This window comes from Phyllostomus discolor, chromosome 9 (assembly GCF_004126475.2).
Source record: "Phyllostomus discolor isolate MPI-MPIP mPhyDis1 chromosome 9, mPhyDis1.pri.v3, whole genome shotgun sequence".
Lineage (NCBI taxonomy): Eukaryota > Metazoa > Chordata > Mammalia > Chiroptera > Phyllostomidae > Phyllostomus > Phyllostomus discolor.
The window spans coordinates 92,436,058-92,448,277 of NC_040911.2; the positions used below are offsets into that span (position 1 = coordinate 92,436,058).

Sequence of the window (12,220 nt, forward strand, 5' to 3'; positions counted from 1 at the left end):
GTTTTAGGTTTAGGCTCAAAGATTTACTTCCCAAAAGTTCCCTGGGGATGCTGATACCGCTCATCTGGGGACCGTGTTTGAGAACCATGGCTTTGAGCAAATGACTCAATGTCTTTAGACCCCAGTTTCTTCTCTGCAAAATGGGGATACCAGCATCTACCTTACAGAGGGCAGTAGGGTGACATGGTCTTGGCTGTGAGCTTAGGGTTGTCAGAGAGACCTGGGTTTAAGCTCCAGCTCAGCTATTTAAAGCTATGAAGCCTTGGGCAAGTTTCTTACTTTTTAAACCTGTTTCCTCACCTATAAATCATCAGGGATAATCATAACACTTATTTAATCCTCCCAACATACCAAGGAGATAAGATAATACATATAAAACTCTCGGCTGGAAATGGGCTCATAATTAATGCTCAATAGATGATAATTGGTACTATGAATATTAATAATTATTACATTCTGAGGCCCCAAACTGGGAGGATTTAGTGAGCTCACTGGCTGAAATAACCAGAAATAAAACATATGACTGTATGCTGGGATAACAGGGTCAAATTTAACAAGACGGCATGCTTTTAAGCAAAAGATGGAAGGTCAAGTTGGGGTATTACAAAGATAGGATAGCAGAGATGTAATTAACTTCATTGAGCTTAGGTTTCCTTATTTATGACATCAGGATAATAATTCCTACCTGGTAGCAATGTTTTGAAAATTACAGATAATATGTGATCAGCACCCAGCAAAACAACTGCCTCAGAGAAGCTCCCGAGCAGAGGGAAGGTATCATTAGCAATCCTTAACATCACATGTCATCTAGTCCATAGTTACCCCGGGGAAGGCCACGGTCAGAGCAATTTTTCCAGAGCCCTATTTCTGCAGCTGGCTCACCGTCCTCCTGAAGGAGTTAAGGAATCTTCCTCCAGAGTTTACCATGACCCCCGCTGATCCCTCCTACAATGTAAAAGTCATGATCTGTCTTCCCCATTGGAATGGTTCTAGTCACACAACATGCAACTACAATAATCAGGTTAAAAGTTTGCCTGGTGTTTCCCCTGCCTGCTTCACCTGTTAAACCACCCCATGTGTGGGGTATTGAGCCTGAACATTTCTGCACTTTTATGTGGTCTATGGGCTGAAAGACAGAGGCATCAGGCTTCAGGGCTCACCCTCTGCAGCAGCAGCAGCAGCGGATATCTCCTAAGGCTGTGTACTGCCCACCAGCTATAGTTTGGGGCACATTGGAAGTACAAAGTCAGGGGAAGGGTATTTTTTGCAGCCCGCTACTGCAGCCCTTGTTGGTCTGTGTGAAGATGCCCACTGCTGGACCATCTGTCTGCCCCACTAAGCTGCCATCTCTCAGTGGACACAGGTCATTCCATGCTTAGCTCTCCATTTATCCAGGGCTTGGTCCCGCTCAGAAATGCCTGAGGATGGGACCATTGGTCTACAGTCAGAGCTTCTTAAGAAGCTGGTGCAAAATTCCTACATATCTGCCTGTGAGAGTATCCACTGTCGCAGGAGGTTCAGGCTCTGAAATGGGCAGAGGAACCAAAATGAAGCAGTGTCCTCCCAGACAGCAAGGTTATTCACCTTGAACTCCTTTCTCTCCTCCACAGGCTTTGTGGTGGAGAGAAAGTCAAAGGCTGGAGGAAAGACTAAGGCACTTGGTTTTGAAAGTAAAGCACCTGCTTTGGGGTCCAGACCTCACTATCTAGTCATCATGTGACTTAAGGAAGATCTTTTACTGTCTCAGAGCACCAATCTCCTCAACTGAAAAATGGTTTAATAATAACCATATCAACAGTGCAGGGTTACTGTGAAATGCACTAAGATGCCAGATATACACATGCTTATCACAGAGCTTGGCACCTCGTGGGAAGCTGACTGGCTCCATGCCAGTGCCCAGCCCCAGGCCTCCATGCAGGACACAGCTGTAGCAGCAGCTTCTGCCCATGCGGTAGAACAGCTGGCTGACCATCAGGAGTGGAGTGGAGCCAACCTCCCTCCCCACCTCTGGGCTGCCACTGATGGTGCGGGGGAAGGAACACAGGCCTGGAGTCAGAAAACCTCAGTCCAATCCAATCCCATCCTTACTCTCTATTTGTGCAACTTTGGGCTTAGTTACTTCAGTTCTCTGACTTGAAGTTTCCTCACTTACAAAATCGGAATAATATTTAACTTCCGGGGTTTCTAGAAGGCTTAAGAGTGGGGATTTATATAAAGCATAAGATCTAGCACATAGTAGGTGCCAATTGATGTTATCTTCCTTTTTGGGCTTTTGCTACTAGGAAGTCCAGAGCCAGATTAGAATTTAAAAGCTATCAGCCTGCATATTCAGATTAATTTTTAACATAATATAATGCCATTTTAATATGCACTGGCCTTGCCCTTCCTGACTTCATTTATGTTTTCCTGATCCCGAGTATTTATTTCTCTTACAGCTATTTTATTGTAGGTACTTTTAGTGGATAGTTTCCCAAATTCTTTGTAGAACCAGGTGGTAGAACCTAACTGATGCAGGAGAAATGGGTCTTTATCATGACTGTGTAAGTGCCTGTGTGATTTGGGCCACAGAGCCTCTCTGAACCCCAGCGTTCTCATCTGTAGAATGAGGGCAATAATAAATGTGCGGAGTTAACCCATGGTGCCCGATAGGCAGGTGAGCCTGTCCAGTGCTGTTACGGGAAAGACAGACAACCAAAGCCCATCACATAGGAATCCAACAAGGATTTGTTCAGAAGCATCTTGACTTGGACTGAAAATGAACAAGGGGAAGATAACACCATGAATAAAAGATATAGAGATGAAGACTTGAGCACAGACATAACAAGAAAGCGCCAGACAAAAAACCTAGAAAATGATCCCACTGAGGGAGAGATCTCAGGAAAAAAAAAATCAGGTACTAGGGCAATGAGTCACAACCAGAGTACTTAACGCCAGTATTTCTTTAAACTGAAAACAATGCACATTGTGTGTCCTGGAATTGGAACAGGCTCTCCTTTTTGCAAGAATGTCAAAGCAATGGCCCAGACCCGACACAGCCCCATGACCCCTGCCATGGGGAGGCCAGGGCTCCTAACATGAAATTGGGAGGTTTGATTGAATGAATGTTGAATAACCTGGCCTAGCAGTGAATTGGAATAGAAAACCCCAGAAAATAAACCTATGCGGGAAAACAGAGTTTGCATTGGGCCGAGGCCCACCCGTTCAGTAATAAAATAATGGCTCACGGCATGTGCTTCGGTAATTTCTTCCAGGGCGACACCTATTCTTGTGCTCTGCCCGCGTCAGTGCTTCCTCAACATTTGCAGATAATCTCAGGGCCTCCTAATGGCGCCGATGCAGAAGCCAGGCGCTTCCCTGATGCCTCGAAAATAGATTCAATTTTACATACATCAGGCTGATTTCAGAGGCAATTTCTACATCTCCAGCGTAAGCAGTACTTACATTTTTTCGCCCTCAAATCTTATTCCAGGGGTCCCGCAGGGCATTTTAAAAGGTACCTGATGTATTCCACAGCGTTCAGAGGAATCCCCAGAGCACGTTTGTGGCTGTAGCCTGCGGACCCTGGATGCACAGATGGAATCCTAAAATGTTGATTGATTCGAACAAATGCAAAACTTCTTAGTAATTGAGTGTAATGTCAATTGAAATTTGTTTTTTTTCTGTCTTTTTTTAAAAAAGCAATGTTATTAAAATGAATGTTTATACGTATATGCCTGTGTGTATTGTATATATACACAGCATACATATAATATCTCATGGAAATACTGTCTCTGGACTTTAAAATGTCTAAGAGATTCTATACAGCATGCTTCCTGCTCCTCTCTGGCTGGCTAATCCACCTCAGTCCTAGGTGCTTTCCTCTTAGGAGTCCAAGTTTTAGCCCACGGGGACACAGTGGGCTAAATCTAAGAAATTAGTGTTACCCAGGTTTTTACTTCAGATCAGAAAGCTTAAGATCACAGACCTACATCATGCATCTCTGACCACAATGTTCTTGGCTTTTGGAGTCCTTCAAGGACGTTCTTACAAATGGACAAAAGTGTGCATGAGACCGGCCTGTACAGGAAGGGTCTGGGCTGAGTGGATAGTGCTGGGACAGCATGTTCCATCAGCCAGACTTGCCCCTCGGCCAAAAGCAGGGGGTCAGTGACAAGTTCATCCAGCCAGAGGCTGGGGAGCTCAGTAAGGACACACCAAACCTGCTTCCTTGCTCACCCCGTTTCTGCCTCTCCTGGCCTATGTCAATATCCCCTTGTTCTGGACCCCAGGCAGTGTATGAGTCTCAGCCATTCACCTTGGTTGAGAACGGAGAGAGGACCAGCTTTGTGGTTCAGCAGACCACAAACTTGCTCTGTACTCTGAGAAAAATGAAGTTAAATATTTGCTCATGAAATAGTCAGTATGTGCCATTAGACTTTATCTTTAAAAGACATTACTCATCCCTAAGAAGGGCTCAGACTTCCTCAGCAATGGGCGAAGGGACAGCATCTGTCTGTTGATAGGATGCAAAGGGAAGCACACAATATCGCCAGCCTGTATTATTTATCCGTGCCAACCTGCATAACCTGAATGCAGTCACGATAGAAAAGTCCGATAAATCTGGACTGTGGGGTCCTCTACGGGACAACTGGTCTACACTTTCAAAAAACGTCAGCATCCGGAAGATAAAATAAAGGTGGGAGGGCTATTCTAGGTGAAAGGGGATGAAGAGACTTGATGACCAAATATAATGTGAGCCCCTTGATTGGATCTTGGATCACAACACTATTGCTACTACTAATACTCCTGCTGCTGCTACTACTACTACTAATAATTTTAGGGCCATTGAAGAAATTCAACTATGGGCTGTTATATTACATGTTAAAATAAGATTACATATCTTGGGTAAGATAAGGTCACAGTGGTCATACTGAAGAGCTGTCCTAGTTCTTAGGAAACACATGCTGAATTCTATGGAAGAAGAGTGTTATGGTGTCTGCAATGTATTTCTAAATGCTTGAGAATATGTACATATATTATATATTATATATTAGAAGACAGAGCGCACGCACAAGTATTACAAATAAGAGCAACTGGTGAATCGAGATAAAAGCTATAAGAATACTTATTTTACTGTTTCCCCCCAATTTTCTATAGGTTTAAAATGAATCTCTCTGTCCCGAGGCAGCACATCCATATTTGAAGAAGCCATTTCCTCCCTTGAAGTTTAGTGTTCTTAACCAGGGTGCCTATAAGAACCCCTCAAGTGACTATTACAAAACTCACACCCCTCCCTGCCCCTCATCTCCTCTCTGACCCTCACCCACCCCCTCAACCCCTCTTCCTTCAGGAGATTTGACACAGTGGGTAAGATGTGGGGCCCAGATATGTATGTTTTGAAAACTGCCTCACATGGGGTGGTTCTGTGCTACACAGGAGGTTCAGGACAATGGGTCTGAGTTACCCTCAGGCCCTGGGTCTATCAGGGACTAGCTGCGGAACTCTGGGAACACCAGCAAAACACACTGAGCCTTGGAGACCTTACCTATAAGGTGGGAACAGTAATACGGGCTGTGGTGAGGAGGTCAGCGGTCAGTACGTATTTGCTTCTTTTTTCTCTCCCTCTTCTCAAAGATTCTCATCCTACCAAACTGATCATATCTAAAGCAATGTTTACAAAACATGGTTTCTTCCACTTGCCATGGGCCCCGTGTGTGCAGGCCACCTGTCTGGGCTCCCATTCCTTCTGATTTCCCGCCCTCCCCAACGTGGGGCAGAGGCTAGGGAATCTAGCATTCCTAGCAGACCCAGGAAAAGAACTGGCAGTCAGAAAGAGAAGAACAAAAGTCAGCTCTCTTGAGTCTGGTCACTACGATAACTTTAGGTCACCAGTCTGGAGGTTGTCCTTTGGAGGAGGGTCAGCCGTGAAATCTTCGTCACTTCTATTGGCTTGGGGTCCTGTATTAACTCTGTGTGCAGAATCAGGTTCTCCTCACTAAATGCCACTTGCTACCTCGGCTGTAGGTTGGGACTGGCCAAGGTTTGGGGAGCATTGCTTTCAGGTCAATCTGAATATGTTACTCATCGGCCCTGGGACTTTAGAGTGGTTGCTTCTCTGAGCCTCAGATTCCCAAACGTCCAACATGGAGACAGTAATAACCCAGGACTCACCTACTTGCATGGTTTACATGAAACACAGCTTTGGAAACCCGAAGATACTCAATTCAATACGGCATGTTTTTCTCCTTAAGTGCATAACCGTGTCTTCCTCCTCCTTTTCTACTAGTATGAGTTTTAAACTGTCTGTATTTATGTCCACGAGCCATTAAAATGGTTGCTCCTGTTTTAAGGCCGATTCTTCAATTCTCCTTTTCACCTCAAAATGAGTGGCCCCAACTTTTTGCCAGGGAGAGCCATCATCCTGGGCCATCCCAAGGAAGCATCCCGACCCCATACCCTATAGCACCTGATCATGGTGTGGGGTCCACAAAAGGGGCACCAGGGTTAAGCTGGACCACAGATGTTCCCTTCCCCTGAGTTGGCTCAACTTACTGAATCCATTCACGTCCTGAGAGCTAGAGGAGAACCCTTCGTCATTGCGGCCAGTGCTGAGCTTGGTGGTGGGTTTGTCGGTCGAGGCCACGGGCCCCATCTCCCTCTGCGCTCCACTCTGTGTCTCCTTCTGCTTCTTGGCCAGCTTCCTTTGGGACATGTGCAAGGGGAAAAACCACAGTCAGATGCAGCCAGTTGCACGCAAGCATTGAGAAAATCAGACTGCTCTCCTTCCCCACCCGTCACCCTCAACCCCAAACGAGATCTGGTCTCCAGAAACAGTCAAGGTGGGTCCTCCAATGCCAAGGAGGAATAAACCTAAATCCTCCTAAAACCATTAATGGCTTCAATTTACTCAGAAATATAATATACATCCTGCCTCATCCCCTTCTATGGGTGTGTTCTTTAGGCTGAGCTTAGAACAGGAATTCAGTGAGAACTGCGTGATGCTTCCCTTGCTCTCCTGTCAAAGGGAGGGGGAGGCCAGATGGATCTTCCTGTTCCTATGGCTCTGAGTGAGATTTAAACAGAGTCTAGCCTTACTCAGGGGCTGACTGAGCTCAGGAAATAGCACAGAAAACTATGGTAGACTGAAATAGGGTTGGAGGTTGGCAGTAGGTAAGGGTGGAGTTTTAGTTAGCCTTGCAGCTCAAAAGGAGAAAAGTGAAAACTGAACCTGATGCCTAGCTTTCCCCATAGGAATAACAGACTCTAAGAACTGGATGGGCATCTATAATACTAGTAGTTTAAAGCAGTGTTTTCAAACTCAGGTGTAAACTGGAATCATGTGGGGAGCTGAAAACACACACACACGCATACAGCGGCCCAGGCTCATGGGGGTAGGACAGTGCCTGGACCTTTGCCTGTCCACCAAGCTCCCCAGGCCATTCAGACACTGTCCAATGAAGGTTAAAGCCATTAGTTTTGGCATCAGGCAGACCTGGGTTCACAGCCTACCTCTACCACCTGCCAGGTGCACGACTCAGGGCAAGTTCCCTAACCTCCTTAAGCTCTGCTCTCCTGCTCTGTATACTGTGGCAAGTAACAGGACCGACCTCAAAGGGTAGTGAGAACTAAAGGAGACAATGTGTGATACACACAGAGCATCGTCCCGGCACAGAGTGAACATTCAACATGCGGCAGCCGCTGTTCCCATTTCTACATCGCCACCGCTGGACCAACTACATTCCAAAGTCCAAATCTCCCTCAGCAGCCCCACTGTGAAACCCCCAGGTTACATCACGTGAGGGAGGCTCTGGCACCTCACCGGGGAACTAAAGGGTTAAAAACTTCTTTGCTGTATGGATTTGAAATCTGCTTCCCTGAAGTTTCAGCTGATTTGTCTTAGACCTGTCATCAGAGATAAAGAAATATGTCTAAGCCCTCTTGCATATGACAGTTCTTCAAATATTTCCAAAAGACAACATGGTCCCCCTGAGCTTTCCCAACACTTAAGCATCTAAACAGAGTTATTACGTTCCTATGACATGAGACGCTATGGGTCACCCATGAAATACACTGAGGGTAAATTCTTCCAGGTGTCTTCCTCCATTTTTCACAGAACTTGGTTTCGACTTCCCCCTTGGCCAACGTGAGAAGAGCAGATGCCCCAGGGAGGTCAAAATCAGTGCTGTACAGGGCATACTCTTCCAAAGTTGAGCCCTCCTGATTATGAAATGGGAAGTTTCAAGAGGTAATGATCTCCCCGTCAGAAGAGGTATTAAGTGAAAGAATGAACTTGGACTTAGAAGTATTTTGGAGGAGTTCATTCAGGATCAGTTCTAGTCTGACAGTGTGATAGTAGCCTCCTTTGTGCGGGTCCCTTGACCTTGGTGTAGATTGCATAAGATAACAGATGACACACTTCAGTGGGAGTAATTCGAGAAGAGTTCATGTACGGAAGGACCACCAACGAAGGTGAGGAAAGGGTGTGTGAGTGGAGAGCTGATGAGCACTTGTGTGTCCAGAAGGAAAGCAGGAACCAGAACCCAGAAGGAGAGAGTTGTGAAGAGCCCCTCTGCATAGAAGTGGCCTTCCCTCAGCAGAGCCAGCCCACCCTGGGTGACTTCCCAAGGGGGAAACCAGAGGCAGCAGCACCCTGCCTACACTCTCCCCTCTCCCTTTGACCTCCTACAGTGGCTCTCATTGGCCAGATCTGCTGCGAGCCAGTGGCCCGGGGTCGCCTAGATCTAGCTGCGAAAGCAGAGAGAACAGAGTGGAGAGGTCTGCAGAGTGAATCCAGACTCTGGAAATCCGTGCCAAGAAGACAAGAAGAGATTTTACCTCCCTCCTTTGGCTACTACGTGTGTACAAACACAGCCTAAAATGGAATTCCTCATCACTTATATATTGATTTATTTGCCCCATTGGCCTGGGGAACACAGGGCACCCAGGCAGAGGGATGCATGTTTAGTTACAAGGCTCTGTCCCCAGGCACACGGTTCCACGAGGGAGCCTATGCCAGGCAGAGAGGAAATCGAGAAATGAAGCCCTGGACCAGGGGCGGCTTTCCTCACCATCCGCAGGCGGCCAGACAGGGAGGGGGTGGACGCCAAGGGGGGAAAAATGAGACCCTTTGCTGCTGCTGCGATTTCAAAGTTTTATTCTTCATTTATTATCAAAAAGGAATATGTTTAAAAATGTATATGTGACCTTCTTAATCATATTTGAAAAGCTATGCGGCGGCTCCTTTGCCTCTTTCCGAGTTTTACTCGTGTTGCCCCGGCAGGAAATAAAAGGAAATCTGATAAGAGAGTGAACTTTAAAACTCTAAGTGAGTATGTATTGGAGTCTTTGATATTTCCTTGGTGGGGCAGAACTCTTAACTGATCTCATTCCATTCAGGGTAAAATAATATGGAGAGAGTTGTCTGCAGCACAAATCATTGCTCTCCAAAGGGATGGTATTAATAAAAAATGGCCTTGCTGCATCTATGAAAAATGGAATTTTACAGAAGTGTGTGGGTAGCTCTGACCACCTGGATCAAAATATAAAGAATGGAGCCTCTCCAAGACATATTTAAAAATGAGACAACTAACCAAGGTGTAAAAACTGACTTACAATACCCCTGGACCTCAGCCCATGGCTGACATGGAATGTTCTTGGTGATGATGATGCTTCATAATAGTTTGAAGATGTATAGGCAGGTGTTTCAATAGCAGGTCACTATGCTACAAAGTGGAAATGGTGGAAATAGAAGAAAAAACACAAAACTGCAGTTTGAGGACTAACCCTTAACAGACTTTGAGATTTCAGTACTGAAAAAATCCTCTCAGTAATAATGGAAAAATCATATTTTTCTACATATTGCCATCGAGTTTAATTGATTCCCCTCCCTTTTCAGAAAGGGGGACATCCAAACCAGTGGGATGGCATTCGAGACCCTCGGGCTGTGTCCCCAAGCTTCAGCTCAGCCTTGTCTCCCACACCTGGCTCCCTACAGGAAACACCAGCGACTCATCTCCCTTCTACAACCATTCCTCAACACTCTTGTTTTTTTTAACGTGTTCCCATTCTTCTCCACTGGCCACCTCCCCTTCAAGGCTCAGGGGAAGTCCAAGTTCATATCTTCTTGAGGTTTTCTACAAACAGATTTGCGGTTTTCTCTGCTTGGTGGACTCCCCATTGAACGAACATTTATTGAGCACCTACATGTGCCGATCTCTCTTAGATGAAAGGTCATAGCGACAAAGCCCTAGAGTAACCTTGACCTTCATAGGACATAGAGACTGAGGGCAAAGACAGTCACTAAACAGGTAATCCAGAAGAAATAGAAAATCACAGAGGTGTTAACAGCTCAGGAGGAGAAACACATGAAGCTGTGAGAGAGCTAACAGCTGGTTTGTGTCCTATTAGGAGATCAACGAAGGCCTGGTTGCCATGTCAGCTAAGCACTTGACTGGTCCAAACGCAGTGATTCAACCTTCCCACCCACTGGGGCGAGAACCTCTTGAATGAAGGGCTTTTGACTTCTTGCACCTACTCCAATTTCTTGCTGAGTGTCTGGCACATAGCTGGTGTCAATAAATTCGTTATACAAATTTATATTTAAAACTCTACAATTTGAAGCGTAGAAAGACTGTCATCCTACTCTGACTGCAAATTATGAGCACTTTAAAAAAAAGATACATACAAGGAAAGAGGAAGAGAAACCTGCATGAAATTGCTCTGTGACCTGGAATATTTATGCTTGTGAATATTTTTGGCTAAAGCTTTGCATTTCCTCTCTGCGGTGGTCACAGGCCTCTTGGGCTGCTGGAAGAAGTAATGGAATGTTCACAGAAGTCAGAGATTTTTCCTCTCAGAGCCCATAGAGTAGCCATAGCTATATATATTTTTTAAAAACCCTCATAAAATAGTCACATGATGCATGGAATGGCCATATAACTTCTGGAGTCCCCCGATCCCTGAAGACTCAAGTATTTGTGACTTCACAAACTTGGAATTTTCTTTTTCTCCTTGTTCTGAGATTCTTGCCAGCTGGGTCGCACAATTTCACCAGCAGGGGGTACCAAAAGCTGGTAAAAAGAGAGCGTGCACAAGTCTTGATATTCCTTTGCAGGTTCATTTCCAGGGGCGAAGAATGCTCTAAGACATTGCAATCAGAAGTTTACTGCTTCTGACAGTGGGGATGGTGTGATGTGGCTGCAGCTCTTGACGTTCTGTCTTTTAACAGAGCATTCTGAGGTCTCTCTGACCTTTGCTCAGTAGCTGAGTGAGGCTAGGTGGCAGGGAGGTGCCTGTGGTGGCCCAGGAGTCCTGGGTTTATTCTAAGCACCATTCTTTATATGGGACAGTGGCCCCTCATGTGAGGGGCTGCAGGGCTGCGAAGGGATCCAAGGTCATGCTATGGGCTGGGGGGGGGGTTGAAATGAATAGGCATATTTCTCACAGAGAGGGAATACTCAGGAATGCTCTCTTCACACATCTGACTTGTGGCTCTGGGTGGCCCCAGGGTGCAGAATCAGTGCCAGACTGGCTTGACAAAAAAAAAAAAAAAAAGAAAAAAGAAAAAAAAATGGCACTTCTAGCAAAGGAGAACTATATGGGTATCTTTGGAAATACCTAATGCCTAAATCATCCTTCCCATTCTTCTCCTTTGGCAACCTTCTCTTCACCTTTGAAGGCCCAACTCAAATGTCCCCAGTTTTTAGACATCATGTCCCCTTCCCAACATTATCAGTTTCTACCTCTTTGCACAAGTTATTGGGAAAATATTTAATGAGCACCTAGTTTATACTGGTGACTGTGAGGCAGAAGATGACCAGGCTGTGAAAAGGCAGACATGACCCTGGCCCTGTTTAGGCTTTTGGAAGTAAGGAGCCCTCCCTCACTGGAGGAATTCAAGCAGAGACTGGGAAACCACCTGGACAAGAGGAACTAGGGAATTCCAGCAATCGGACTCTGCAAAACCCCCGAATCTGTTCTGGGCTGAAAACAGGAGGCCCCAGTCCACGGGGGGACAACTCCTGGGGTCCCACCCATGGTGCTTCCCTGGGTGGGAAGAGCCATGAAGCCTCCTGGGGAGACACTGGCCAGACACTCTTTCCCCTCCCCGTAGAGCTCTTGCCCTGACCCCCCTCCTCCAATTGCATCTTTGGACAGACTAGGATACCACGAAGACTGGAACCCAGAGGGCTATCTCCGCCCCTAGGAGGCGGACAAGAAAACACATGGCTGAGACTCTACC

The 12,220-nt window shown here is 46.0% G+C and overlaps 1 protein-coding gene across 11 annotated transcripts in view; it reads right to left on the reverse strand.

The window, feature by feature from the left end:
* The window catches only part of PTPRT (protein tyrosine phosphatase receptor type T), a 944,823-nt gene that overhangs the window by 104,728 nt on the left and 827,875 nt on the right, over positions 1-12,220 (reverse strand). For all 11 annotated transcript variants that reach the window (XM_036009848.1, XM_036009845.1, XM_036009847.1 and 8 more), the window contains one exon: positions 6,532-6,680. In XM_036009848.1, the coding sequence (XP_035865741.1) occupies positions 6,532-6,680 (149 nt within the window). The remainder of the gene's footprint in view (positions 1-6,531; positions 6,681-12,220) is intronic.